The sequence below is a fragment of the Scatophagus argus genome, chromosome 2, assembly GCF_020382885.2.
Source record: "Scatophagus argus isolate fScaArg1 chromosome 2, fScaArg1.pri, whole genome shotgun sequence".
Taxonomy (NCBI): Eukaryota; Metazoa; Chordata; class Actinopteri; family Scatophagidae; genus Scatophagus; species Scatophagus argus.
Genome location: NC_058494.1, coordinates 7,741,925 through 7,768,937, shown reverse-complemented (window position 1 = coordinate 7,768,937; position 27,013 = coordinate 7,741,925). Strand labels below are relative to the sequence as shown.

The 27,013-nt window shown below is 39.9% G+C and overlaps 3 protein-coding genes across 7 annotated transcripts; 2 read left to right on the top strand and 1 right to left on the bottom strand.

The window, feature by feature from the left end:
- The first annotated feature begins 1,314 nt into the window (after nt 1-1,314).
- Nucleotides 1,315-7,985, top strand: LOC124067523 (germ cell-specific gene 1-like protein). The gene is made up of 5 exons (XM_046404942.1): nt 1,315-1,854; nt 4,179-4,226; nt 5,495-5,647; nt 6,179-6,290; nt 6,911-7,985. The coding sequence occupies exons 1-5, from the start codon at nt 1,566-1,568 to the stop codon at nt 7,203-7,205; spliced, it is 897 nt and encodes a 298-aa protein (XP_046260898.1). The 5' UTR covers nt 1,315-1,565; the 3' UTR covers nt 7,206-7,985.
- A 656-nt stretch (nt 7,986-8,641) lies between these two features.
- On the bottom strand, nt 8,642-20,474 carry tmc5 (transmembrane channel like 5). 3 transcript variants are annotated; one of them, XM_046404890.1, is made up of 21 exons: nt 20,345-20,474; nt 18,181-18,370; nt 17,679-17,905; nt 17,362-17,433; nt 16,334-16,450; nt 16,087-16,189; nt 15,668-15,749; nt 15,276-15,536; nt 14,426-14,568; nt 14,093-14,237; nt 13,476-13,628; nt 12,946-13,112; nt 12,691-12,766; nt 12,484-12,581; nt 12,294-12,389; nt 12,076-12,151; nt 11,397-11,530; nt 11,041-11,205; nt 9,926-10,004; nt 9,699-9,785; nt 8,642-9,600 (listed from the first exon to the last, which is right to left on the bottom strand). In XM_046404890.1, exons 2-21 carry the CDS (start codon nt 18,252-18,254, stop codon nt 9,121-9,123), a joined length of 2,835 nt encoding a protein of 944 aa, XP_046260846.1. In that variant the 5' UTR covers nt 18,255-18,370; nt 20,345-20,474; the 3' UTR covers nt 8,642-9,120. The 3 variants fall into 3 exon arrangements, with proteins under 3 accessions (XP_046260846.1, XP_046260838.1, XP_046260854.1); XM_046404882.1 differs by lacking the exon at nt 20,345-20,474 and adding an exon at nt 19,117-19,251; XM_046404898.1 differs by lacking the exon at nt 20,345-20,474 and adding an exon at nt 18,884-18,925.
- LOC124067507 (transmembrane channel-like protein 7) lies at nt 18,947-26,842 on the top strand. 3 transcript variants are annotated; one of them, XM_046404930.1, is made up of 16 exons: nt 18,947-18,986; nt 20,881-21,145; nt 21,278-21,426; nt 21,573-21,728; nt 21,816-21,901; nt 21,995-22,140; nt 22,212-22,359; nt 22,582-22,764; nt 22,934-23,079; nt 23,426-23,540; nt 23,725-23,822; nt 24,742-24,925; nt 25,009-25,139; nt 25,369-25,524; nt 25,613-25,691; nt 25,835-26,842. In XM_046404930.1, the coding sequence occupies exons 2-16, from the start codon at nt 21,087-21,089 to the stop codon at nt 26,039-26,041; spliced, it is 2,043 nt and encodes a 680-aa protein (XP_046260886.1). In that variant the 5' UTR covers nt 18,947-18,986; nt 20,881-21,086; the 3' UTR covers nt 26,042-26,842. The 3 variants fall into 3 exon arrangements, with proteins under 3 accessions (XP_046260886.1, XP_046260877.1, XP_046260868.1); XM_046404921.1 differs by lacking the exon at nt 18,947-18,986 and adding an exon at nt 19,194-19,333; XM_046404912.1 differs by lacking the exon at nt 18,947-18,986 and adding an exon at nt 19,961-20,153.
- The last annotated feature ends 171 nt before the right edge of the window (nt 26,843-27,013 follow it).

The window sequence follows — 27,013 nt, the reverse complement described above, 5'->3', positions numbered from 1 at the left end:
AGTGATCTTTTACTTTGCCAAATTGTACTTAAAAAATATTGTCAGTCCAGGTGTACATGAACTTTAAGCTACATTTAGTGCAATAAATTTAAAAAAAAAAAAGTAAAATATATTTGAAATGAATTGAATTCATTAATAATTGCAGTTGTGTGTTGGAGTTTTAAAGATATATTACATAAACTAAAACAAACGAAGAATGGGCTCCACACACACATATTTTTTCAGCTTAAACTTGGGGTCAAACAGCTCATGGATGTATTAGAAGAATTATGCATTAATACAACCATGTTTTGGCGATAACTAATGTTGCATTTAATTACATCAATTACATCACACTGCTCCCTCTGGAGCCACACATGGCTTTATACAACTCCTTTAAATATACAGTTATTCTCCAATAGGTGAAAACAGACTTTAATGTGTAAGATACAACACGAATTTCACTAGTTCTTTAATAAATGATACAATACAAGTTCGAAATGCTTGGCTATAATGCTTTAAAAATTGAAATTACATCAATTTTACACAAAAAGTTATTTCACTCGAGTAGGGGAGAGTGGGGACGGTTGCAACATTGTTTATTCCTCCAATAAGGAATGAGCTACAGTGATACTGTACATTCCTAATTAGCCTCTGTTATGGGGTCGGTTGCAACATTGGTGACTTTGTCTATTCATTTAAGTGCGGGTAAGTAGCTGACAGATGTGGGTTTCATGTATCAAAATTTTGTCTTTCCAATAACAGTCAGTAAGAAACTGAAGGAAGTACAAAAGGTGTTGCAGCCATCTCCACTCTCCACTCAACTTGTAGAAACAGTTTCATAATGTCTTTTGTGTCTCTGAAGGAAGCTTCCAAAGTGAAGATCTTCACGGTTACCAGGAATTGTAGTCCAAACTCAAAATTATAAACAGTAGCCTAAGCCTGAGCTTTATTTGTCCAGCTAGGGACTAAAATCATCCTCTGCTCCTTGCTCTCTTTTACATTATTTCCTTTAGGCCCCCCAACTTTCATATATTCTAAACTGACTAAAAGTTGCCCTCACAATCATCGTGAGCAATCTCCTTCAGATTCAGAAATTCCACAGTGAAACCTGATATTGTTAAAAATCTTGATGTCTGTCTGTTTTTTGATTTTTAATTTTACGTTACACGTTGCCGGGCTGATATTCGGCCTGCGGCTGATAAGTGTGGGCAATGGAGGGAAGAGAGGCATCCTACTGACAGAGACACGGGGGGGGGGGGGGGGGGCGCGCATCATAAGAAAATCCCACACTTGATGCCACCGAGCGTCAAATCCTTTGACAACGTGACATACTATAGGCTGAGTGCTCGTGGGGCAGCGCGTGTGAAAGAGGGGGGAAAAGGTCTAATGATGAAAATGTGACACTTTGGCACACAGCTGCTCTCAGTGCGGGGATGCTATCGGTAATCTGCGCATCGGTGGAGATGTTTGACAACTGCAGAGCTCCAAATGGGACCCGTACCTCGCCAGGTGTGTTTGGAAATTAGCCGGGGCTCGTGCATCCACTCCACCTCGCACCCGCCGCTGCATCTTTCTCACGGACAATGAAGACGACTGGCAGATGCAGGACCCTTCTGTCGGTTAGCTTGAACTTTTTCGCTCTGTTTTTCTCCATAACCGCGTTTATAACGACTTACTGGTGCGTGGGGACCCAGAGAGTCCCCAAGCCAAAGTGCAGCAAGCTGCGGACGCACCAGTGTATAGACTACGGAGTGAACGAGACAGACCCGAACAAAGTGGTGTACAGCTGGGAGACCGGGGACGACAGGTTCCTGTTCCGACAGTTCCACACCGGAATCTGGTTCTCATGCGAGGAAAATATTCACGATGAAAGTAAGAGGAGAAGTTGTGTGTGTGTTTTGCAGTGGTGCAGTGTGACTAGGTACTACTAAATTTGTGATTTTTAATAGTACTTAAGTATTTTCTGTCTTATGCATCACAGCCTGCTTCTGCTCCACTACATCTCAGAGGAAGATATTATACTCTTTACTGCTTTTGTTACTTTTCAGATTAGGTTGCAGTTTAACAATATACTTCCAGCCAAGTGAAAGACATTTATCTCCAAATCTGATGATTATGAATTTGATTGTTTGAACATTTGAGAGATTAAGTGTTTCTTTATGGGTTGAGAAAACTCTCATACTTCATAAGCTAAGAAGTATTTAAAATCTTCTTGGATCAGCTGGAAAATGGACTGTCACAAAGCTATGTGTGTGTGTGTGTGTGTGTGTGTGTGTGTGCGTGTGCGTGCGTGTGTGTGTGGCTGCTGAGCTAGCTTAGCTTCACCTCACTATGGGGCACAGTTATTTGGTGCTCAATGAGGCATTTCACTTCATGTGGTAAGTGCATTGATTTATGGTGCAGAGATGTTAAAGCTTTAAGTGAGTGCTGGATGGACACACTGAAATGTGAAATGGTTCTGGGAGGGAAATAATGAAAAATACGTTTTAAAGTAAATATCTAATTCTAATCTAATTTAATTTGCTCTAATTTAATCTAAAACTGTTTTTCTCTGATATTTCAGATTTTTTCAACTATGTTCTGTGTTGATTGTTATAGAATAGATTATGATTGTCGTCATCATCACAGTTTACTTAATTCAACCATTCACAGTTCACATCACAATATACAATAAATGCATATTCACCTTGGAATCATTTTCAGTCGTTTAAAATCACTCATTTGTGGTAATGGACCACTCAGTTCAAATGGAGATTAGTCGTCCTTTTTGAGCTATTCCATTTCATGAGTAGAGGATAATCACCCTCCATTAATATCAGTCTACTTATCAAATTGCAGAGATCTGGTACAATTGCTTTATCCGATTTTATCTGGCATGAAACACAGAGCCAGCAGCAGCATATGGGAGCTCCAATGTGAAGTAAGAAAAAGCGGAAAAGGTGGACTCTTTACTGTACTCGGACCCGGGCTTTAAGTGAGTGGCTGTACAACACTTTACAGGGACAGAATTTGATTGCTTCACAGCTTAAGTCAAAGGAATGATGTGCGCGTCAGCTTCATTTCTTCACTTGGGGAAATGGAAAAGGAATTGGAACACGTTGGAGTAAGCAGTAATTTAATAACAGCAGGCTTAAAGGGGACGATGAGTTGCAAAGGTAATATGTACGTCCAAACGGGGGTCATGGTCATCGAAAGTTCAGGTCAAAGGTGCGATCAGGTCAGATTAGTCCTCTCTGTTTAGATCACTGAATCACAATGAGGAATTGTTCTATTGGCCACTTCCTTCCAAACTTCCCTAACGCCACTTTAACACTAGCTTGTGTTAACTGTGCTAGTAATGCATAGTTTTATGTTGCTCAAGACTATAAAGGAACCACACATTGAGATTATTCAGGAAGGAACTGCTCGCACATGTCTATCTCATCAAGTGGCCGTACGATGGAGGGGGGGCTGAGACGGCTTGAGTTAATAAGGATTATGTAACAGGGGCCTTGATGAGTTTTTCCTCAAAACAGCTGTTGCCACCCTTCTTCTACCTGATTAAAGTGCTCCACTTACAACAAATCCAGCGACACACTCTGCTCAGCAGATGACAGAGGAAAAACATCACATCTGCAAGAATGTGCTATGTCAAGGGTCATTTCTGATATCCTGTTTGTTAAATTGACACAGACTGTCATCACACCTCACGGTGTCTTTAAAGTTTAACCATTATTACAGTGCATCCTCTTTTGTGCAGAATATCTCTATTCTATTGTATCATTGTAATTCTATGCAAAGCACCTGTAATTCAGTATGACAAGAAGCAGATGTTGAGCAGGCTTTGTCCACACACCAGCTGGTGACACGGAATCAGAAGCTCAAAAAACTGGATTTCTGACACATCTGCCTCTTATTTAACATTCTGTGAATCCACTTTTGAACTTATGAACTGTGTTTGCCGTTGCTGTGGAGAGTGCAGGAGGTCACGCTCTTGTCTGAGCCGATCCAGCAAAACACACCTGGTCTGAAACTGGGAATTAAATATAGATTAGGAAGTGGCCTGGGGCTGCACTGAGGCCTGCGTCAGTTCAGTGCTAAGAGCATTTATTTTTTCTGAATGACTGCATTGTGAATTCAACATGAAGTATTGCCTCCAGATGCCACTGCCACAATGCTGTGCTAAATCATGAAAATATGTTGTCTTTGTACTATAGGTGAGAGATGCCGTAGCTTCATCGACTTGGCCCCTGCATCAGAGAAGGGTAAGTGTCCACTGGCCATCATCAGGAGGTCCAGCCATGATCAGAATTTCCTCAACAATCCAACTGAGGACACTCAATAGGCCATTCCTATAGATTTAAAGGAGTTTAAAGTTAACCTTAAGTTTTCCCTTACAGTGTTATCCACATAACATTTATTATACGTTCACAGACATGTCTATGAGCAAAGAAGAAGGACATGTCCTCCTTTCCAAGTAATTTGATCCTCTTTGGGAAATTTCTCTCAGAATGTCAAAGATGATTATTGAGATGATGAGAGTGCAGTGCAGTCCTCACAGCCGGTAACTGGAGGAAGTATATACACATTTAAATAACTGTAGCTTTTGATGAAGGGATGATATCAAACACTGACAATTATTAGGTTTTATCCGCTGTTCCCTGTGCTGTACTTTCATAAAATCAAGCTTGGATTGGAGGAAGCGCTTAACTATTATTGTAGGCACCCATTTAATGCCTGCAAATGCAGCCACTCCCATTTGGCATCGCTACTTCAAGCATTTTCAGCTGTGCTGACTCTCATTTGAGAAATGCTCACTTCCTGTCACTCTGTGAAGTGACCAAACCGCAAGAAAGACTGTAATTGAGGTGCAGTTACGCTTGGCTTGATTCACTGGAAGGCTGAATAAGATATGAAGTAGACTTCTCTTACTTCAGTTGAAATTCAACATCTGAAGACTTGGACATGTTAACATGTAGCTGCATAATCAGCCATTCTGTATCAGGCAAGTACAAAACATGTAAGAGGACACGAAACAGCTACATCCTGTACTATTTTAATAAACTCTAAGTTATATAACATTGTGATTTGAAATGTTAACGTTTGGGATGTACAATATATAGTGGATTAATAAATTATTGGCCTGATAATTGGAAATTCATATTATCACCTATTAATGGGATGTAATTTCACGGTAAATATGCTCCTGTGTCGCTCATGATGTCAAAGTGCTGCACCTGGTTAGAGCTGCACCATGTAGACCTGAGAGCTAATCAAGGCTTCATCAGTATGAACGTTTTTTACACTTCCAGAGGAAGACAAAACAATTGAAATATGCAATAAATGTTTCACAGGGCTTCAGAGAGTCTACGAGTTTTCACCCACAATAGTAGAGCTAGCCTTTATTACCCTCGGGTGTGCACAAACTGCAGGTTATGAACTTCTTTTTAAAATACAAGATCTGAATTTTTTAAAAAAAATAGTAATTTAATGTAATTTGATGTTATTGTAATCAAATGTGGCAATTTTGCAGGGATGCTGTGGCTGTCGCTGGTTTCTGAGATGTTGTACATTGTTCTGCTGGTGGTGGGCTTCAGCCTCATGTGTTTAGAACTGGTCCACTCCAGTAACGTCATTGACGGACTAAAGCTAAATGCCTTCGCTGCTGTCTTCACTGTGCTCTCAGGTAGTTTGACTTTATTTGTTATCCACTGAAAGCGAGTGTTTGTTTTCAAAGCCTGTGATGCTTGTCTGCAGTTTCCACAGCTCGATAAAAGACATGGACATGATAACAAAGCTAATGTCTTTTGCTTTTGAATTTTGAATGAATGTAGAAAATGTACTAAGTTCTCGAGTAAAGGAGGCTCTCACTGAAACTGTGTTTTGCCACAAGCCACAAGCTTTTTCTTCATTTTCTTCTGTTGTGATCTGGAGTAAATAAAACTAGATTTAAAATTTATGACAAAGGAGTTTAATAAACCATAAGGTCATAAAGTGAAGAAATTTCTGATTGCATTAAAGATGCTCAGAAGATTTTTAAACAAACAAGCTAAAACTGTTTGGTTGGGGACACATTACTTCACACTGTTTACCTACATGCATATTTGTGTGTGCAGGAAAAGGCTTCATCATCCCATTTCTGAAAAATCTTATATACACATTTAGTTTTTGAATCCTATATTCATGCAGCCAGCCGACTAACCACAATATTTTTCAGGTCTTCTTGGCATGGTGGCACATGTGATGTACACGCAGGTTTTCCAGGTCACTGTCAGCCTCGGCCCACCCGACTGGAGGCCCTACAACTGGGACTACGGCTGGTCCTTCTGGTATGACTCCACAGTCGCTTAAAGATCATACTTATTTCCATTTAATTTTATTTGCCAATATCATATAAAGCACTTCCATTTTAATAAGATAAGTCAACCAGCCCTTTAGGAGACCAGATGAGGTTTTCCTTCCTGCATGTTGCAGGCCCAAATAGTCAGCTGTAGCTCTACTCTCACCTCTCCCCATGCATCACTGTCTCTAATGAAAAAAGCCCAAAGCTCTCATGTTATGGCAGGATTAGGCTTTGGTGTCCGAAGCCTGAATACAGGCGTGATTGGAATTGCATAAGGGGATAATATTTCACTTCTTTACAATATGCTCAGTATGCTGAAAATTCCTTTCAGAGGCTAAACAATTCTTGACCTTTTGTGGGTATTAACCAACCTGCATGAAAAGTACACGAGACAGTGATTTGAATGTCTCATCTCACATGTGGCCTGACATGCTAGCAGGGAGCAGAAGGACTTAAAGTGATTGACACTAATCTCTGAAAACAAAAATATTGAGGGAAAAATGTCAAAATGCAATTTGTATTGTGTCCCTACATGGGTACAGCAGAGTCACCACACGTGCTGGATTTCAAAATGAATTTCACTGTTTTGGCTCTCTTCTCAATCAGCATGGCCTGGGCATCGTTCACCTGCTGCATGGGTGCATCAGTCACCACCCTCAACTCCTACACAAAGACCGTCATCGAGTTTAGGCACAAACGTAAGACCTTCGAGCAAAGCATCCGTGAGGAGCACGCACGGGAGGCTTTCGGATATTTCCGGGAACACTCGGTGCACTCCATCTCCAAATCTGTGGACATTTATTCAAGCCAGACCCCGAAAAGTGTCAGGAAAACACCCATACCTGCTGACTCTTTGGACCTCAGTGACATTGCAGCATCTTTGGGGGAAGAGCAGTGCTGAATGGGACAAGACAGTAGGTGGTGGCATTTCTCTCGGTGTGGCCATTTGCTAGGCACAAGCGCTGCCAGGCCTCATCTTTAGCTCAATCTAATACATTTTAACACTGCCTTAATTGTGGGTGTGTTGTTTGCATCAGTATAGTCAGTTTAGAGCTTCAGGTCTCACAGCTTCAAATTAGCTGAACACTGGGAAAAATGGACAATCTCACTCATGAAGGTGTTTTCTCTGTTCGTGTAACCCACCAAAATGTAGATTTTAAAGAAACTATTGAGTATACCCATAGAAATAGTTTGAGGGTCTCTCTGATGCAAATAGCCTTATTAAACATGTTACAGTCAGTCAGTAAATCAATGCAAAGACAGGGTGGCAGTTTGACAGGTTTTCATTAATTATGAAATAAAGTCACAAGTACTTCCTGCAGATGATGTGCCTACATATATAAATTGTAAATAACTTGTGGAATGTGAGTTGTGGTTGTGGAAAATTGTGTATCTTTTATTCTTTTGGATGTTCACAATCACCTACTTTTATTGTTTCACGAAGCCCAAACACAAAACACTTTTTCACAAAAGCAATGTTAAACATGGCAGGAGAAACTGCCAGAGTGTATGACACAGACCTCTGTAGCGTGAAAGTTCCTATGAATTCTTGTCATGGCACTGTAGGAATGATCAGCAGCCAGTATAGTGTCACACACTGCTAATACAGTATGTAATCTTCGTTTGATTTACTTTGACTTGACTGATTGAAAATAAATACTCAATGCTGTGAAAACATCTCTTTAATGTTGGATCCTACAGTCTCTTTTCATTCAAAAATGTGTTTTGTTGTTATTCCTGACACTGCAATTAAGCTTTATTAGTAAATGTAAGAACTTTGCAGGGCTTTGTGTGTGTATGTGTGTGTGTTTGCGTCAGGCTACAAAGAAGCTACTGCCTTCTCATTGGTGGATGTTTGTACGTGCAGCCTGAATACAGCACTGCAGGGAAGGAAAAAAGAACATTCTCAAACTTCAAAGAAAAAAATCATTGGGTTTACAACTTTGCTAGATCTCGTCTTCAGTGGTTAAAGCTTGAAAACCAAAAATATTTTCATAGTCGTTGATTTGGGATTTTGTTTTAATCAAGGAAACTATAGTTTTAACATTTTTAATAAAATTAATTATTTATTTTTGCAGAAAAAACATATGAGTCACAAATTATTATTCAAAAGTATTTTATGTCTGGAAGAGATCTTTAATATGAGTGAAAAACCACTGGATGAGAGTGGCAATCCAGTGATTCACAGTCGAGAATCTGTGGCATTGAATTCATAATTCCTGCAGAGGGCAGTGTTGTCTTAACAGATCATGTTTGCAAAACTACATTTAAGTCAGTGGTACTGGTGATGACTTAAGTGTCACAAGAATTTTCCTACAAGGTAATATAAGACAGGGGACAGAGATAATTTATTTGTTCATATTTATTATATTTTTATTTATTTATGTCTGGTGTTCATCCACATTTCATGGAGAATGTACTGTATACAGTATTAACAATTTATGCTCATGCTACACAATTTACATTATAAATGGCACAAGATTAGGCCTAGCATATATACAGTATGCTATACTGCTTTTAAAAGACTGTCATAGAAACATTATAAAATATATTCATTTAAAAGGTACACAAAGAGGTGGACCTGCACTCTCTCCTATCCCTACTACAGTAGCTGTTTTAGTACTTTGTTCTTGTGCATGTACAGCAGGACTGAAAGTATTGTAATTTGAAAAAAAAAAAAAAAAAAAAATCACCCAATTTCTGGTGTTGTACCTGCTACTAACTGTGACAGTAGATTTTAGGTTGGAGGTGTGATTTCAGTCCAGAAATCCATTCTCTTATTCTTTTCAGTTCTGTTCCCTTTCCCACCATAAAGTTCAGTAACCATCATCATACTCATTCTGGGCCTGCTGCCGAGCCAACATGGCCTGTATGAGAGCGCTGGAGCCTGCAGGGGCCGGGTTCTGTGGAGGATTGTCTGCTGTCTGCCTGGCTTGCATGACTTGCATCATAACACTCGACACAGATGATGGCAGGTCATCTGTATCATCGGCTCCGTACTCCTCTGCTCTCTGTCTGGCTTGCATGGCCTGTGTGAGGGCACTGGAGGTAGACAAGTGTTTATCAGGCACCTGGTAAAAACCTTCATCCTCTTCGACAGCTCTCTGACGGGCCAACATGGCCTGAACCAGTGCATTGGATGTGGACATGTCAGAAGGAACAGGCACTCCATCAGTGCTGTCTCTCTCTTTTTCTTCCTCCTCTTCAAGCCTCTGCCGAGCAAGTAAGGCCTGAACCATGGCATTTGAGCTGGACTGACCGCTTGAGGGATGGTCATTTGAATGCTGGCTGGTGTGCTGAAGGATGGGAGAAAATACACAAGATGAGGAGAGGTGGATAACAAATCTCAGGGTGATATTTGATAAGTTAGCATGAAAGAATTCCCACAACAAACCTTTTTTTGACTCCTCTGTTTGGGGTTTTTATTAGATTTCTGGAGGTTCTGAAGCTTGTCTAACAAGAAGGATTTGTCTTTGCCCTCCTGGTGAGAGAAAAAGAAAGAGCAAGTGAGAAAAGGACACACATTTCAAATGGGGAATAAACAGGGACACCATATGGGAACCACATAAAGGCAAAATATATAAATGCACATTTTTAGAATAGTTTTTAAAACACACTCACGTTAACAATCTGTTGTCTCAGTTGATCAATAAGCTGCTTGCGGCCCTGAGTGACTTGCCAGAAAATGTATATAACGATTCTGAGGAGAAAAACATGATAAGACACATGACATAATGACAAAATATATCACAGACTTCATTAGCATACTGACACAAAGATGCAAAAAATATATGAATACCAGCCTACTGGCCAAATAAATGTCACTAAAGGCAATGCAACACCGTGATATTTTGTTTACGTATTTTATAAAATCAAATATATAAAATAATTCAATTTCAACACATTCAAGACAAGCCCATCACTTTGGTCCAGACTGAAATATCTACCCAAAAGATTGCCATGACATTTTCTACAGATATTCATCATCCCCAGAGGGTGAATCATAATCAGTTGTACTTTGTGTTTAGTGCTAAGTAGCTAATGATAGCATGCTAAGATCCTAAGCTAGGATAGCTCCTCAATGTCTCCATGAATATATAATGAATATTAATATATTATCATTCAACTCAAAGCACCACTGAGGCTGAGCAGAGCCTCATAGCATTGTATATTTAGACATTCAATTGATGCTCCGCAAATGCAAAAAACACTAAAATCTGTAATGAAGATTGTGTGATATGGCCAAAAACTCCAGCACAGCTACTGCATCAATCTGATCACTCCTGTTTTCAAAGTCAAGAATGAACTTTCAATCTCGACCATGAAATGAGATTGCTTTGTCAACATGGCAACAGCTCTTCCCGTTAGCAGCAACACCCTTTCACATATCAAAAACAGCTCAGGAATGTTTGAGAATCTGTGGGATGCACTGGAAGAAGACGAACTCAGGTGGAACGGACACATTGTCCAGCTATGGGAGGCTGCTGCTGACACGACAACCTGTTGCCGTGTGGGGTTGTCTTTGGTCTGCATTGTTTAGATGGATGGTGTGTATCAAAGAACATCTACAGAACTCAAGGTTTCCACGAAGCACATTGCACTGTAAACATATGATTAATTTTATTCACTTCACCTGTCAGTGGTTTTAATGTTGCGGCTGATTGGTGTAAATTGGGGTAGTTTTTTTTCACGTGTTTGATCTGTAGGCATACATAGCACCTGCACTAAGCACTTACATGATGATAAGTGTGATAAAAAAGTAGAAGATTTCACTTCTGATGACATTTTGGTAGATCCAGACAGCCCAGTGAGTGCCCTCCAACCCATCTATCCAGACTCCAACCGCACTGAAGGTATTGTTAAGGTTCTGAAAAGGACCACACTGCTCTGAAGGGGTCAGGCTACAGAGAAGGACAACATGAACAAAATGAGACTGAGGAATACAGCATGTGTTAACATCTCACATTGTTGGGGCTTTGTTTGGTTTGTTTGGTCTTTGTTGGTTTCTGTGTTCTAAAATGATTTTTTTGGTCTCCAGACTTTAATGTGATATGACAGTTTAGAATGATCAAAACAAGTCATGCCCTTGTACCTCCAGGCAGTGTATGCAACGATGGACACAGCCCCCACAAAGAAAGGGAAGAAGAGAAGGGCGATGAAGATGGTTTGCATCTGAGCTGCTCTACCTGATCGCCGTGGAGGTTGGCAATTTTGGGTCAAGCTGACCTAAGAGAGGAGTGAAAGACAGTCATGAAGTAATACATATAACACAAACAGCACTTTGATTCATTATTCTTGCAAATAAAGCTTACAAAACCACAAGCTCACTTCACGCTAAACATATCCATTTCTTTCCAATGTGAAGATCTCATTAGAACTTTGAAAGCATTGCTTCAGAGGTCATTCATTATGTTCATAAAACATTCAACAACTCCAGATCCAGCCTGTGTCAAGTTACCAGTCATATTCAGTTCATCCACTCTTTTGTGATTGATTGGTCTTGCCTAGTGTAGCGCAACCAAAAGGTTTACGCCATAAATCCAAAATCATGCCTGTCTTTTCCATTACACAAAATAAAGCATGTTGTCAATGCGATGAAAGGACTTTGGTTAATTATTAAACCAGGAGCCCAAACAGAGTAACATGATCCTAACACTGTATATAGAGCAGCTCAGGCAGCAATGGCATTGCATCTGCCCATGGCAGTATGTCATCGTGACAGTTCGGTTTACAATTACCACGGCCTCTACACCTTATGAAGCTGCATTTACCTTCTTTACATAAAACAGGATGAAAAACTTGAGAATTTGGATGGCAGGGAGCAGAGGAGAGAAGTAGATTCCAATCCTGTGGGGATAAAATAAAGGACAAGCTAATAGTAAATTAGTAGCAAATTAGCACCAGCACCAGGAGAGACCACAAAAGTGCTGATTTTAATCCCAGTGCATTGTTGGATCCTGTAATAGGCGTTGTAAGGACGTATTCTTACCAGGCTAGAGTCTGTGCATAGATGAGCTCAAGGACATTTCTGGCTATGTCAAACTCTGGAACCCCTAGACTTGGTAATAATCTTGTTCCAATCACACTGTCACAGAGAAATAAAGAATATGAGTTATATCTGAGGTTAGCATTCCCCATTTTTGTAATTGTGAAGAACAAACTTTAAGCATGCAACTCACTTGCTAAGAAACTCTCCAAAGAAAGATCCCAGCAACAGAAAAAAGAAATCAAAAATGACCAAACGGTACAAAGCTTGTCCCACCATGGACTCCCAACACTGTGGAGAACACAGTTAATGAATGACTGTTAATACTGATGTCTAAGCCAACTGATCACAGTAATCCTTTAACGATGGAAATGATAGGGTTAATTCTCGTTGCACTTACCGAAAACTTCTCGGCCACCACATTCATCCAGTAGTAACACAAGACAGCCAGAATGGACATTTTGAGGAACACATTTCTGTAAATGTGAAAAGAACAAACATTTAACGTTGCTGTTGGGTGGTTTTTGCTACCTAAAATGAAGCTAAGCTAATCGCCTGCTGGCTCCAACTTATCAAATTTCAAAACTTTTTATTTATTCATATTCTTTGATCTCATGTCTTTTATTCAAGTCTAATATGCTTTCTGCTACCTGACCTGAATACCAGAGCGTAGATCTGTCTGCGCTGGCTGGAGTAGTGTTCAAACTTTTTGAAGAGGGAATAGAAGAGTGGGACAACCAGGTTCATCAGAGACACAACAAAGGGGACCAGGAGAGTCTTTGCCTCTTGGAGTGGAGACCAGTTGGCAGCATCTGTTGTTTGCTATTTAAAAAAAATATATATAAAAAAATAGAATGGAGTAGATGGAGATCAGCTCGTGTTTATGAATACTGTGTGCAATGAAATGAATCAAATGTTGTGCTGTCTGTAAATGACTTGACATATGACTGTCAGTAAGACCAAATAAGTTAAAATACCATAGAATGTTATTGTATTAATTTTTCTACAAATGCATATGAAGGAAATGTACACCCACAGGTATTTTTCGTTTTGTATTGGTTTAAATGGAACAACAAGAATTAGCTCTACAAGACAAAGGAAAGATTTTCTCAGCTGTATATATCCAGCAAAAACAATTATTCCAATTTAAAAATAAGGCTAATTATTCAATCGGGACTTGTGTACCTTCTGTTCATATTGGCAGAGATAATAGATGCTAGCTCCACAGCCAACTGCCATACCAGTGGAGAAGAGCCAGGAACCCAGATGAATCCCATAGTGCTTCAGCTTTTCAGAGAGGGTTAGCAGCTCCTTCTGGGCCTTCTCTGATAAAGACTCCTGAAGAGATGGTAACAGGACAAACACGGCATTTGAAAGTAATGAGACGTGTGTTCTGCCTTTAAACATGAATTAACCTCTGAAAGGTAATTTTTTGGAAATTCGCTGAAAGCTTATTTTGAAAACATCATATGCAGCCATGGCCTATTTTACTTTATACAATTACAAAGCTTAGAGAATTGCACTCACTTCATTTTAATTTATTCATAAAGCATCAAATCACAACAAAAGTTGTCATGACACTTTCTAAACCTCTTAATGTACAGAAACCCAGCATCTCACTATGAACAAGCACTTGGTGACAGTGAACAAGCTGAAAACTATAAACTCTGGATATTTAGTGTATACGTTAAACAAGTCATTTAGAGTTTCTTCTTTCAGATGTACAGTATTGCATGACATACAGGCGAAACGACCCTTTAATAAAACACCTCTCTGTGGGTTTGTAACACAGTAATTTTCACCTTTAGTTGGACTCGTAGATTGTTTTTGCGCTGTCTCACTGCTCTCTCGTTGGTAATACTAAAATCCCAGGTGCACAGGAGCTGCCAAGCGCTGTTTGAAGCTGAGTCTGCGAGTACATAGTTTTTCTTGAAAGAGTTGGCCATGCTGCACGAGGATAGAGACGGATTGCAAAAACAGGAAACATGCATTTTTATCTTATATTAAAATGACTGTTAACCTGAAAGTAAGCTAGAAGTGTAAATTCAAGGAAATGTGCAATAAACCCAAAATGGTGTGATCTACAACAGATGCGATTAGCACTATATCGTAATTATACAGAAAAATGGACTGACCTGAAGATAAGTGCAGCTCCACACAGCACCATGTAGATCGCAATGGTGAAGAAATAGGCCAACTGGATGTCGTACTCCGCCAGATCCATTAGGGTTCCATTGCTATACGCACCGTAGTACATGACAGTGTAGTTGAAGTAACCCTGGAGAAAACAAAACCCCCTTCACTATGCACTGGAAAACTCTCAGTCATTCTGCCATAATCCAGTTAGTGCAGAGGGAGTTCAGGCTTAATGAAATATTAAATAATGTATGTGACTGTCTTAAGTACTCTTTACTAATCTATAATAATTAAATTATTTTGCCGCTTTGGCCATGTCACCTTACAAATGGCTTTGGCCATGTCACCTTAAAAACATGTTGGCTTATCATCCAGTCAACAGGGAGTAACATTAATATTCAGTTGGAGTTTGAATTCTGGCCTGAACTGAATTCTAATATGTAAGTCCAATATTCACTGTACTTTCAGCTCTGTTTAAGTCTCCACCAATTCCTGAGGCAGATATCTATTTAGCTGCTAAATGCTCCGCAGCGTTCATGTGTTTTGGAATGATGCTCATGAAAATGGTGAGGGTGAACCGAAACAGTAAAGTTGCAGGCCGTAAAACCAAAAGAATGCCCTGAACAAAGATAAAACATTCTGTAGATCCAAGGGGAGCTGCAAAGATGCTATGTGTGTTTGTTGTTGAATTAGTCATTTCACTTTATACATAGTAATTTCATCCAGTAATTGTTAGTGATTAGAGCAGGATTAAATTCTAAAATGAATAGTAAAAAAAATGAATATCAGGAATGGCTGCGACTTGGAAAGATGCTAATGGTATATGGTGCGATAAGAACATCCACTTACAACTCCAGTCAGTATCTCCAGTCCTCTGAAGCTCACATTCAGAGGTATGTTGGGCGACGGGTCATAAACAAGCTGCGGGATGGTGATAAAGCCAAAGTTGACCAGGAAGGAGAAAATGTTGAACATGAGCAGCCACTTGAGGAACATAAAATATGAGAGGACACTGGTGCCAAACTTTCCACCTATCTCCTTCATGATGCCTTGCCACAGCTCCAGGGTCTGCCGGGCTGATCTGATACTGTAGCCACACCTGCGGAGAGCCTGAGAGAACATGTGACAAGCATATTATACAAGAACAGAACAGTCAATTATGAATGAGATGGCTACACTCAAAATAATTTGCTTCAGCACAGTATTGCAGCATATTGAGTTATGATTAGTTAAACACTTACCAGTGACACATTCTCAGAGCAATCAGTAAAGCGTATGAACTGCCGGGATTGCTTAGCAGACTTGAATGCCAGTACTTGGCTCCTGTGGAGATAATTTAGAGGTGGTTTGGTGTGATGATGACAATATGTTACAAATCCAAATCTCCTGATGAGTTAGAAGATCACAATGACACACAAACCTTTTTACCTTCATTTTAATAGTTTCTTGTGTGTTGTACCTTCAAACTAGAGAGCAGAGTGTACATGTGTGTTTTCTCACATATATGGAACTCTTCCTTCAGTGATCTATTTCGCAACACCACAGTACCACCTTGTCTTTGCAAACAGAATCCTTATTTTACGGTTGTTAGCAGGGTGTAATGGTTAACTCACTGACAAGGAAGCCTGTCACCTTTGCATGCCTGTCAGTCGAAACTCACCTTATGTGTTTCTTCTCTTCAAAGCTCATTGGAAGGTCCCGGATGGCCCGGATTCGGTCTCGCATTGACAGGGCAACAAGTTCCATGACAAGGTTCTGTTCCTCTATCACACACAAGACAAGACAAGCCCTCACTGATATATGTATATGTTATTTACACAAGCTATGATCAAGAATGCATATCTGGTGTCACACATCACATTGCACATATCCACAGGATTAATCCAACACCTGTCACAGGCTCTTACCACTCTCCATTTCGTTCCTGATGGCATCCTCCGTGAGAGCGAGATGGGCAGGACTGGCATTAGGAAACATGCTCATTCTTCTCATTGCGATTCCCCTCCTTCTCACGGTCATGTTGCCTGGATGAGCAAACGAGAAGAGAAGAATGTGTCTTTGCTGTTAAACTGTGATCGTCATAGGACAGTCAACGAGGTTAGCATTTTTAACGCTATAATGATAAACACCTTGTTCACCTCCTTGTTTTAGCATGCAGCCTTTTGCTTTCTAGCACTAAACAGAAAAGAAAATGGGCAGAAGGAAATGTCTTTAGTTTTACAAACATTTTGGCATAAACCAAAGTACTGGACAAATGACACTTTTATCTGATGATGGTGCTGCTTTAAAAGTGACAATATCACCAAAGTTATGTGATTGTTTGATCCTAATATCGTGGCAATCCATCCACGATTTTTGAGATATTTCACTCAAAATTACAAAATGTGACCCTCATGGTAGTAGTACAGGAAATATCTGGGGTTCACCAAAGCATTCACTTCACAAGTGTTACGATATTTCAGTTTGGACTACAGTGATGGGCCAGTTGACTGACAGATATAGTGATCCCTTGAGCTATGCTTCTAGCAAGACAAGAAAATGTAAAAAAACATCTCTTCATGATGAAAATATAAGTTAAAGACATGCAGTAGTTATAGAAGGATTTACAACATGTGGAACACAGTGCAGCAGTGCATGACATCAATTAATTTCCCAACAATCCCATTCTCTCAGTTTTATTTTCTTTGCTGACTTCCTTATCTTACCTGTTTATTGTTGTATAAAGCCTCCATTAATGATTAGCCAGCTGGATTTTGCTAAGTTGATTTCTTATCAAAGTCAATAGGTAATCAGTTTTTAACAATTATCCTGTGATGTGGTGAACAGCTTGTTTGTTGTTTGGGTATAACAATAACATAGGAACATTTACAATAACTGTAAAGGATTCAGATGTGAAAAGAAACTATTATCTGCATGAAGTAAGTTTAAACATTACCTGACACTGAAGAAGGAAGTTGAATGCGTTGATTATACTGGGAATCGGGGGGGATTTGGAACGTACTGTGATCTGAGTAAAGAAAAAAACAGTAAGGAGTATCAACAGAAGTGTCACTTAGCAACACACTGAGGCACATAAAAAAAGGTTGAGCCAGATGACAATAAGCAGTCAACATTAAACAGTGGTGCTTTTTTTCGATGATACAATGCAGTATCAAATCTGTATTTGTATAAATGTCAAAATGAATATACAGACTTAAAATTGCTCTACAGTTCAATAAATAGAGCATGATCATTCAGTCCCGGTGCACTCACTGAGGTCATGCTGCCATGATGGACTTCTGGGACGAGTTGAGACGAGGCCCAGGGGGACGCTCTCTCTCCCCCTCTGGCTCTCCTTCTGCCAGCCCCCCCATGGCCCTCTCTCTACAGCATCACTGCTGGTCTGACCATGCGATGAGTAATGTGCATCTGCCCTCTCACCCTGCCAGACTGGCTCTTCACTGGCATAGGGGTTACTGTGGTGAGCTCTACCGGAATACCTAAACCCACACAAAATATTAACGTGCAAAGTCAAAGATATGCTGCTTATCACTGACGTCAAGACTTTTTATGTTTATAATACCTGAGAGCTAATTCGAATTTCATGTCATGATTATGATGAAGTTATTATCTCTAATCAAAGTGTCATAGATACTGTAATGGAAAACTCTCACTCAAACACAATCTGTGATAATCAAATTAAAAGAAGCAACATTTTTAAGCTATATGATTCACCGGTGCATATTTGACGACAAAACCACATTTGACCACAAACCTTCTATCAATTTCCAAAGTCTCGCTGTCATGGTAGGCATGGTTGAAGAAACCTCCGTTGCTATAATTTGTCATGAGATCCTTCAAATCTTGAGATCCTTTCAGTCTTGTCAAAAACAATGATCCTTCAGCTCACCAGGAGACAGTCGCTGCTCACTATGTTGTTTGTACAGTCCAGTTACAGTAATACACTGTTAAAAAAAACAAAAAAACAAAAAACCTTGCTCTTTTAGATAAAGATAAACATAAATGAGCATAATAGTGTGTCTAAAGCTATACGAGTACAGAAAAAAAGAGTACAAGGAGGTTCCAGTTTCCAGCTAAGTCAAATTCAACACAGCTTAAACAAGTGGTATCAAATGGACAGGCCAAGAGCCTTTCCGTGTGAAGAGTGACAGCTACATTGTAGGGGGAGGTTTGTGTTATTTAATATCCTGGTTCCATCCCCATTTGCTTATCATTAATTCACACAGTAGGTTTGGTTTCAGCCACACATGCAAACCTAGACTGGTAGTTTTCACACAGAACGACAGCAGAGTGGGAAAATATGACTAACAATTCACAGAAAACTACGGGTAAATCAACAACTGAGGTTAAAAGAAAACCCCTCACACAGTCAGACAACAAACAGTGTACAACACAGATCTACTGTGGTGCAGATAACGAAACATCCTAATAAAACTAATTCTGCAAACAATGCTTACCCAGTGAATGTGTTGTGATGGCGTGGGAACATATAGAAGTAATGAGATAAAAGGAAGGACTGTGTGACTATCAGGAAGTGTGTGCTGGACTAACCCCAGAAAGGTAAAAGTCCACAGCTTCTGCACAGGCCATATAAATCCCATGAGGACACTTTGCATTGTGACAACAATTAATTAAATCCCTAGGGCTTAAGTTTAATTGGCATGCTTAAGGTAGATAGTCAGTGTTGTACCTGTTGTTGTTCTGGTGGTGCTTATTGACTGAAGTTGTCCATAGCTAGCTAGCTAGCTAGTGAGCTAGCGAGGCTAGATAGATAGATAGACAATTAGATAGAACTTTACACTCAGCCTACTCCCTGCTTCTACAGCTGACGGTCAGGTTAATCGTCATGAGGAGGATACTACACCACCTGTAAAAACTGTGGCACGGTGTATTCTTTGAACCCGTAGGTAAAGTAACTCTGATTGTATCATCAGGATTATCTCAAGATAAACTCCTCAAGATAAACAGACAGCATGCGTTAAAGACATGGAGCAGGCATGGAAAAGATGGTACTGAGTTGCATTTTGGGAAATGTAGGATGTGGTGCTTCCAGAGTTTGACCCATTTAACACCCAAAAACTCTGCTTCATACATTTTAACTGCTCATCTTCTGTGTGTCTTTTGCAAGTCTTTCATCTTTATTTAAGAGAAAAGATGGATCGCTGATTACTCTATAATCATTTCAGAAAAACTATATAATTTTCCTATTTCTTTATTTTTTAACAATCCAATCTAAGTTGATTAAAAGCATTAGCAGGCCTACAAAATTTTAATAAATGAAATTTGTCTACATATTTTAAAACCAGTTTTTAAAAAGTCAAGTGAAATAGGAAGGTTGGCTAAAAATAAAACTTCAGAAATTAATACAAACAAAGTATCGATTAAAATCTATATAGTAAAATGCATGTTTTAAAATCACTAAAATTTACTGTTGTGAATTTGTAAAACTTGGACGTATATTTTAAAAACTGGCAAGTATGACAAAAGAATAAAGAGAGAATGAAAAGGGAAAAGATACAACACGGCAGCACAGTCAGGGCAGGTTCGTGCTGCTCTGGTATCCGCATTCAGGAAGTCGCCTTTGGGAAAAACTGTTTTCTTCCTGACGGCAGAGTGTCAACTCCCTGTTGACGAAGTCTGCTGGGTTAATTGTTAGCTAATAGTATATAACCCAATATATAGTGATTTTGATTCTATCAGAAAAGGGAACGATGGAGGTCGACTCAGGTAAACTTAACGCGATACTTGTATCTGCAGCTGTCCTTTCTAATAAGTCAGGTTAATTTAAACTTAGTTCGGCATTAGCTAACCAGCTAGTAATGCTAACCTCAAAGTTAGACCAAATAAGCGCTAACAACAACTTTGTCCTGCTGCTTGTCGATTCGATCAGAAAGGTTTTATGGAAGACTTGAACTTACAGCGTTTGGGGAGTTGTTTGTCAGAGTGTCTCCTGGCATTTTTCCCTTTGCTGAGTCCGGTCTTTGGTGAGCCATTGTATTATGATGGATAAACACAACGAGGGAGACAAAAATGTTCTCTCTCGGTTGTGCTGGTGTTGAAACTCACACGTTAAACTTTTCTTAGTGATGTTTGACTTTTTTAAAGGTGAAGTTCGGTTACACTGCCGGGTGTTATGGTGCCTACCAAATCAGTAATTCGTTAAACACACTCCTTTCCCCCGGAGTTCTTAAGATACTGGAAAGTCTGCAAAATTCAAAAAAGATAAATTTGATCTGAGATTCACATGGCTGCATAGGTTAAATGTAGATCCTCGCATTCCATATATACCCAGCATTCACTACACTTAGATATCTGTTGATATCAAATGAGGGGGGCTGATTTCGATACTGATATTCTTAACAGGCATATTCTGACTTTGATTTCATTTTGTGTTTTAAACAATAGCAACCTTCAGTTTCACAGCATCAAACATATTTATTCCTCTCTTTTCAAGTCTTCTACACTGATCGTAGTGGACGAGTCACCAGTAATCCACTGCTGGACCAGCTCCCCAGCTACCAGTCCCTGCTGTACCGCAGGAAGTCTTCGACGGTTGGCACCAAGCGAAGAGGCAGCTCTAGGACGAGACTTGGCTCCTCCGGCAGTGGAAAATGGGGCGTGAGCACCGTCAGCAGACAAGAGGAGAAACAGAAGAGTCAGATGGAGCAGAGACCCATCAGGGAACTACCAAAGCCCATGGCAGAGAAACGCAGAGACAAGTAGGAGAGACATTAGGATAAAGAAAATAAACAGAAGAAAAGATAAATAGATCCACTGATTAATATTTTATCAGCAGCCACTTTTAAAAGATATGTTATGGTTCTGAACAAACAATGTGTTTGACTCGTTAGTACACAGCGCTTGAAGGAGGCTCAAGACCTCAGCAGTTGGAGCCAGTTGAGGCAAAGCACACGCAGGTATCTGAGGAGGCTGAGGGATGATGGCCAAGAATGGCTGAGCTCCCTGAAGCTCTGGAGGGGAGACATTCATCTGATAGAGGGTGAGAGATGGAGACTGTACTCTCAGCCTCAGAGACATTTATTGATTTTGCTTCTGGATGGCCAACATGAGTAACTATAGTTTTGTTCTCCCAGAAAGTTTACCGATCAGTGTTCCAAACTTCTCCTTCTCCTTTACATTCAATAGGGATGTTTGGCACGGGGATCCTGTCTTACTTCTCCTTCCTGCGCTTCCTGGTCATGCTCAACTTGATCATCTTTCTGCTCATGTTCAGCTTCGTTATGCTACCTATCATCGTTGCCCACCATGCCTCAGGGAATATCACCTACAGCCAGAATGATGGTGAGAGGACGCTTGTGTGTTTAAACTTAGAGCATAAATTAAGCTTAAAATACTATGAAAATTATTCTTCCCTGTGTTTTGCTCCAGGAAGTGTGTGCAGTGAGTATCCAAGCAGCGCTCGTCGTGGTCTAGTCATCTTTCATGAGCACATTACGGATCTGCTGTCTGGTGGAGTAAGTGGTTTCACTTCTCATGTAATGGTCTCTGGAATCAAAAAGAAAATTCGCATTTGGTTTTCTCACTCACCTTTTGTGTTAAATCTGCAGGGCTTTCTGGAACAGACCTATCTTTTCTACGGCTACTACAAGGTGGATAAAATACACTTCCCGAAGATCACTTACAATTTGCCGCTGGCCTACGTGCTGGTCACCATAGCTTACCTGTTCCTCAGTCTCATCTGGATTGTAAAAAGGTATTGAAGGGGCAAAATCAGTGGGATTACTTTAATTTGACACATCAGTTTCTAATTAACTTCTCTTTCAGGTCTGCCACAGGATTCAAACGTAATCTGGTTCAGGATGAAGATCGCTTTCAGAGCTTTTGCAACAAGATTTTTGCAGGGTGGGACTTCTGTATCACCAACGAGAACACGTCGAAGCTGAAGAGAAGCAGTTTACTCTATGAACTCAGGGTTAGTTGCTAGTTCAGGTTTTTGGCGGCTATGGTTAACTGTGTGTGTAATTTAAAAAATACAATTTCCCCCTCTGACTTTCTTCAGAATGTTTAGTTTTTTAGAGTCTTTCAAAATGTGTTTTTCATTCATATATATGCTGCTTGTTGTAAATGTTTAAGCTGTGTATCCATTGAATGCTTACCTCCCTCATTCTAAAATGACATATTTTCAAATCCCCAGACAGATTTGGAGGAGGAGAGGATCAAACAGAAAATAGCAGATCGCACCCGTAGAGAGAAGTGTCGGATTTACCTCATCCGCCTTGTCCTCAACCTTTTTGTTATTGGCGTTCTGGCTGGTTGCTTCTACAGCATTTATGTGGCTACCATCTTCTCCCAGAAAGCGCAGATGAATGATATAAAGGTAATGAATTGATGCTGATGTCCTTTGACAATCTGTTATCTTTTTTTTTCTGTCACAGTAACTGCTTGTCACAACTGGAAACTCCATTCAAACTTTTAATGGTTCGCTTTATTACATTTAGGCAAAAGCTTTAAACAAGCTCTCAGGGACACTTTTTGCTTGCTTGCAGGAGAATTTCATCGTGGATCTCATCATTGAGTATCTGCCCTCGATTGTTATCACCATGGCCAACTTCATCACGCCCCTCCTCTTCTCTGTCATCATCAATTTTGAGGACTACTCACCAGCCTTCGAGATTCGCTTCACTCTCATGAGGTACGATGGACTCCCACTCATTGGCCACTTGCTCGACCTTTCTCCTAATGGTGATGCTAACTTACATCAGGAGACAAACATTATCAGTAAAAGTGACATATTTGCCATTAACACATAAGGCTTTGATACATAATGTCACTGAAATGCCAAAAAAAAAGACAGTTTGGTGATATTGATATATTGCTTGGTGTTTTGGATGCATGTATAGTTTTACTGTTGAACATTTGAGCCAAATAGCTGTGGTTCCCACAACACTAAATTGATGAGTTGTTGCCTTTCAAAATGTGAACCTATTTTTTTTTTTCTTCTTCTTCTTCTTCTTCTTCCTTCCTCTTTCTCTTCACAGATGTGTCTTCATGCGGTTGACCAGTATTGGCGTCCTGCTCTTCTCGCTCTGGTCTCAGATCACTAAATGTAAAGAGGAGCCCTGCATCTGTGGCTACAACCATGTGCTTTACTCTGTAAGCCATTTTCCTGCATTAGAATGAAATATACAGTGAATGCTTGTGATGACACAGTTGCCAGCATCAAACTCACTTTTCACCAGGTCAACATGTAGCCTGGTCCTTAATGGTATTTATTAAGGTTGAGATGTGAGAATGGTAATCATTTATAATCTGTGTAACTCTTACTTGCTGTCGACAGTGTTGGGAGACCCGTGTGGGCCAGGAGATGTACAAACTCACCATCTTTGACTTCATCATCATTGTTGCAGTTACCATCTTTGTGGAGTTTCCCAGAAAGTAAGTCCTCATCATCATCAGCTCATCATACAGCATAAAAGAAAAATCATTGTCTCAATAGAATCCTTAAAATATTTGTTAGTCTAGAATTGTGGACGGAATACGATCATCTTCATGCTTTTCTGGAGGTACTGACATTTTCTCTTTTATCGGTCTCTCTATGATAAATTAGATATTTTACAGTATTTTTGTAAAGCCTTGCTCAAGTGCTGTATGTTCATCAGCCACTTCCTTGGGTAATACAGTTATCTTCAGTTTTGATTAACACTGAAAGAGAGGAACAGTTGTCTGGTGTCAGCAACATGTTTCAACCAAGCTGGGACAGCGAAAAACAACAGACTGGGAAAGTTTAGAACATTCAGCCGGTAAACAGGTAAACTGTTGGTGCCAGTATCATGATAGTATCCTGACTGGTATGAAAGGCTCAGTCTTTCACAAGCACTTTGTGAAACTGGCTGATGATTGCAATTTGAGTTGAATTTTTCTTTTGAATCCGGGTTGTACATGACTTTTATCAAGGTCGCAGTTTGCAGTAGTGTTGAAATGGGCTGCATTATGTAGGTGTTTCTCATACTGGATACTGTATTTACATACATGAGCAGGGAAGAATATTAGGTAAACCTTTCAATATCATAAATGTACTGCAGTACCATGCCATCATACACTATTGTCTCAGAAACATACATAAAGAATAATTAATACCTTTCTGACAGTGTCAGCAAAAACTAGTATATATTAGGCTTCGTGTTAGAGCTGTTGGATTGTGCTGTATTGTAAAAGTGTACCTAATGACGTGGCTGGTGAGTTTATAATGTGTTCCCATCAATTTTCTTGTGGTAATAATATTAGGTGGAAATCTGTCTCACCCTTTGTTCTTCAGTGATTTGTATCTGTCTCTGTGTTGCCCTGTGCTCATCAGGCTGATAGTGAGGCACTGTGACTGTGGCCTGGCTAAGTGGTGGGGCCAGCAGGAGTTTGCTATTCCTCAGAACGTCCTTGAGATCGTCTACGGTCAGACAATCTGCTGGATCGGCACCTTCTACAGCCCGCTGTTGCCTGCCATCTGCACTATTAAATACTTCTTTATCTTTTATATTAAAAAGGTTAGTTGAGCTTATTTTTGTTTTTCGTTACCTGCGTTTAAGTCAGAAGTGGTGGTTTCTGACGTTCTGATGCATGTTTATAGGTCTCCTTGATGAACAACTGTCGTCCAGCCACACGTCCTTTCCGAGCGTCCAGCTCCAACTTCTTCTTCCTGGGTGTGCTGCTGATAGGCCTGGCTCTAGCCTGTCTGCCCGTCACTGTTAGTGTAGCACAGTGAGTAATGCACAGTTGATTTGCTCTATTGGGTGATATCATGTCTGTTTCTCTGCGGTTTTAATAGAACCCAGAGTGTTGTATTGACTTTGGAGGTCAATGTTTGTCTGTTTTATTGTTAAATACAAATGGAGACAGGATATTTGTCATGTCCTTCCTCTGCAATGAGGGCTCATTGCTACTGCTTCTCTTGGCATATGTACTCATCCATGCATCTCTTGTTGCACAGAATAAGCTGTTCTCAGGCCTGTGGACCATTTGTTAATTACAACACCTCCTGGGAGGTGCTACCATCTACAGTATCACAGCTACCCTATGGGGTCCAAACACTCATCTACGCCCTCTCATCAGAGGCCTTCGCTGTCTCCTTCTTTGTTGTTACATGGTATGTCTGGTGTTCAACCATTGATGATCGTGGCAAAACTGATGTTTTAGCTGTTGGTAACAAGTTGTCTTTTGTCTCTGCCTTGCAGTTTGGCCATGTTTTATGTTATTGCACTAGCCGGTGCTCACAAGAGGGTTATTAAGCAACTAAGGGAGCAGTTAGCCATGGTGGGTTTACTCAAGAAGCAATGTGTATTTTATTCTTATTCTATTCATTCTCTTTTCCTAATCATACATTAACCATGCTTGGTCACCATCTGAGTTCCTACCAAAATTGGCATCCATTATCCATGTGTCATTTTGTTCCTCAGGAGGGCCGTGACAAGCGTTTCCTGATCCAAAGGCTGTGCCAGGCCCAGAAGCTCTCAGCGATCAAATCCCCAGTGTCCAAATCCCAGCCCAGAAGCAGCAGCAGAAGCAGTCAAAGCAGCTTGAGCTACCACACCAGCTTTTCCACCAATTTCAATGAAAGTGTGTTCCTGGAACGCCCGCCTCCCAACTCCTCCACACATGTTTAAGGCGAGAGATTGAAATTACAGATACAACACTGGACAGATGGACTGCAGTTGAATGAACACATACTTTTTTTTTAAATTGTGAAAACACTAGAATTGGGAGCTTCTATGGGTCTGCTTTCATTAATGTGTATTGTCCCTCAGTGTTCTTTTGTTGACTATCTGATTATTATAAAACATGTTCTTAAAGTATTCTTAAACCGAAACACTCACTGCTGGTCATATTTGTGATGTGTTTCCCTGCTGTCATCTTTTCCTTCTGACAAGGACTGGGAAAAACTGTAATCACTTTTCTGATTTTTGTGCACTTTAAAAGTATTAACATGAACATTTTCTTACTTTTATAACTTTTGTGTTTAAGGAACAGTGTTTTCATTGTGCTTCTTGTGTGTTTTTATATCTAACATTTGTAATTATTAAGTATGCTGTGGTTACATAATAATACAAAAACAATAATAGATTTCAAAATAATAAACTGTAACTGTGTTCTGTGTACACACATGATATAGAAATAATAACCCAAACCTGTGAAAAATAACTCACTCTATCCTGTAAAATATTTTGAACTTTACAAGTTGATGTTTTATTGAATTGAATTGCACCCACAAATTGTGTAATGACTGATGCTCTATATCAAAACAGGTTTTCTGAATCTTGGAACAGTGCTAAAATTCCTTATTCTACAAGAGAAATTCAGTGGCATTAAGTTATTTGCATAAATCTTAAGTGTGGTATATTTATATAATAAGTGGTCGAACTTTTGGATGGTCGGTATGTTTGTACTATAAAAAAGTATTTGTCAGATTTTGAGATAAAATGCTGTTCTTATTGTGCCTTCTATATGACCGGTGATTGCCTGCCTTTACATGGAATATAAATATTGAGATATGTCAGTCTTTTCTTTTCTTTTCTTTTAGCATCAAGTTATGCCACCTCCGACCCAGCAGAGGTCGCTGCTCTCGAGTCTTCGCTCGC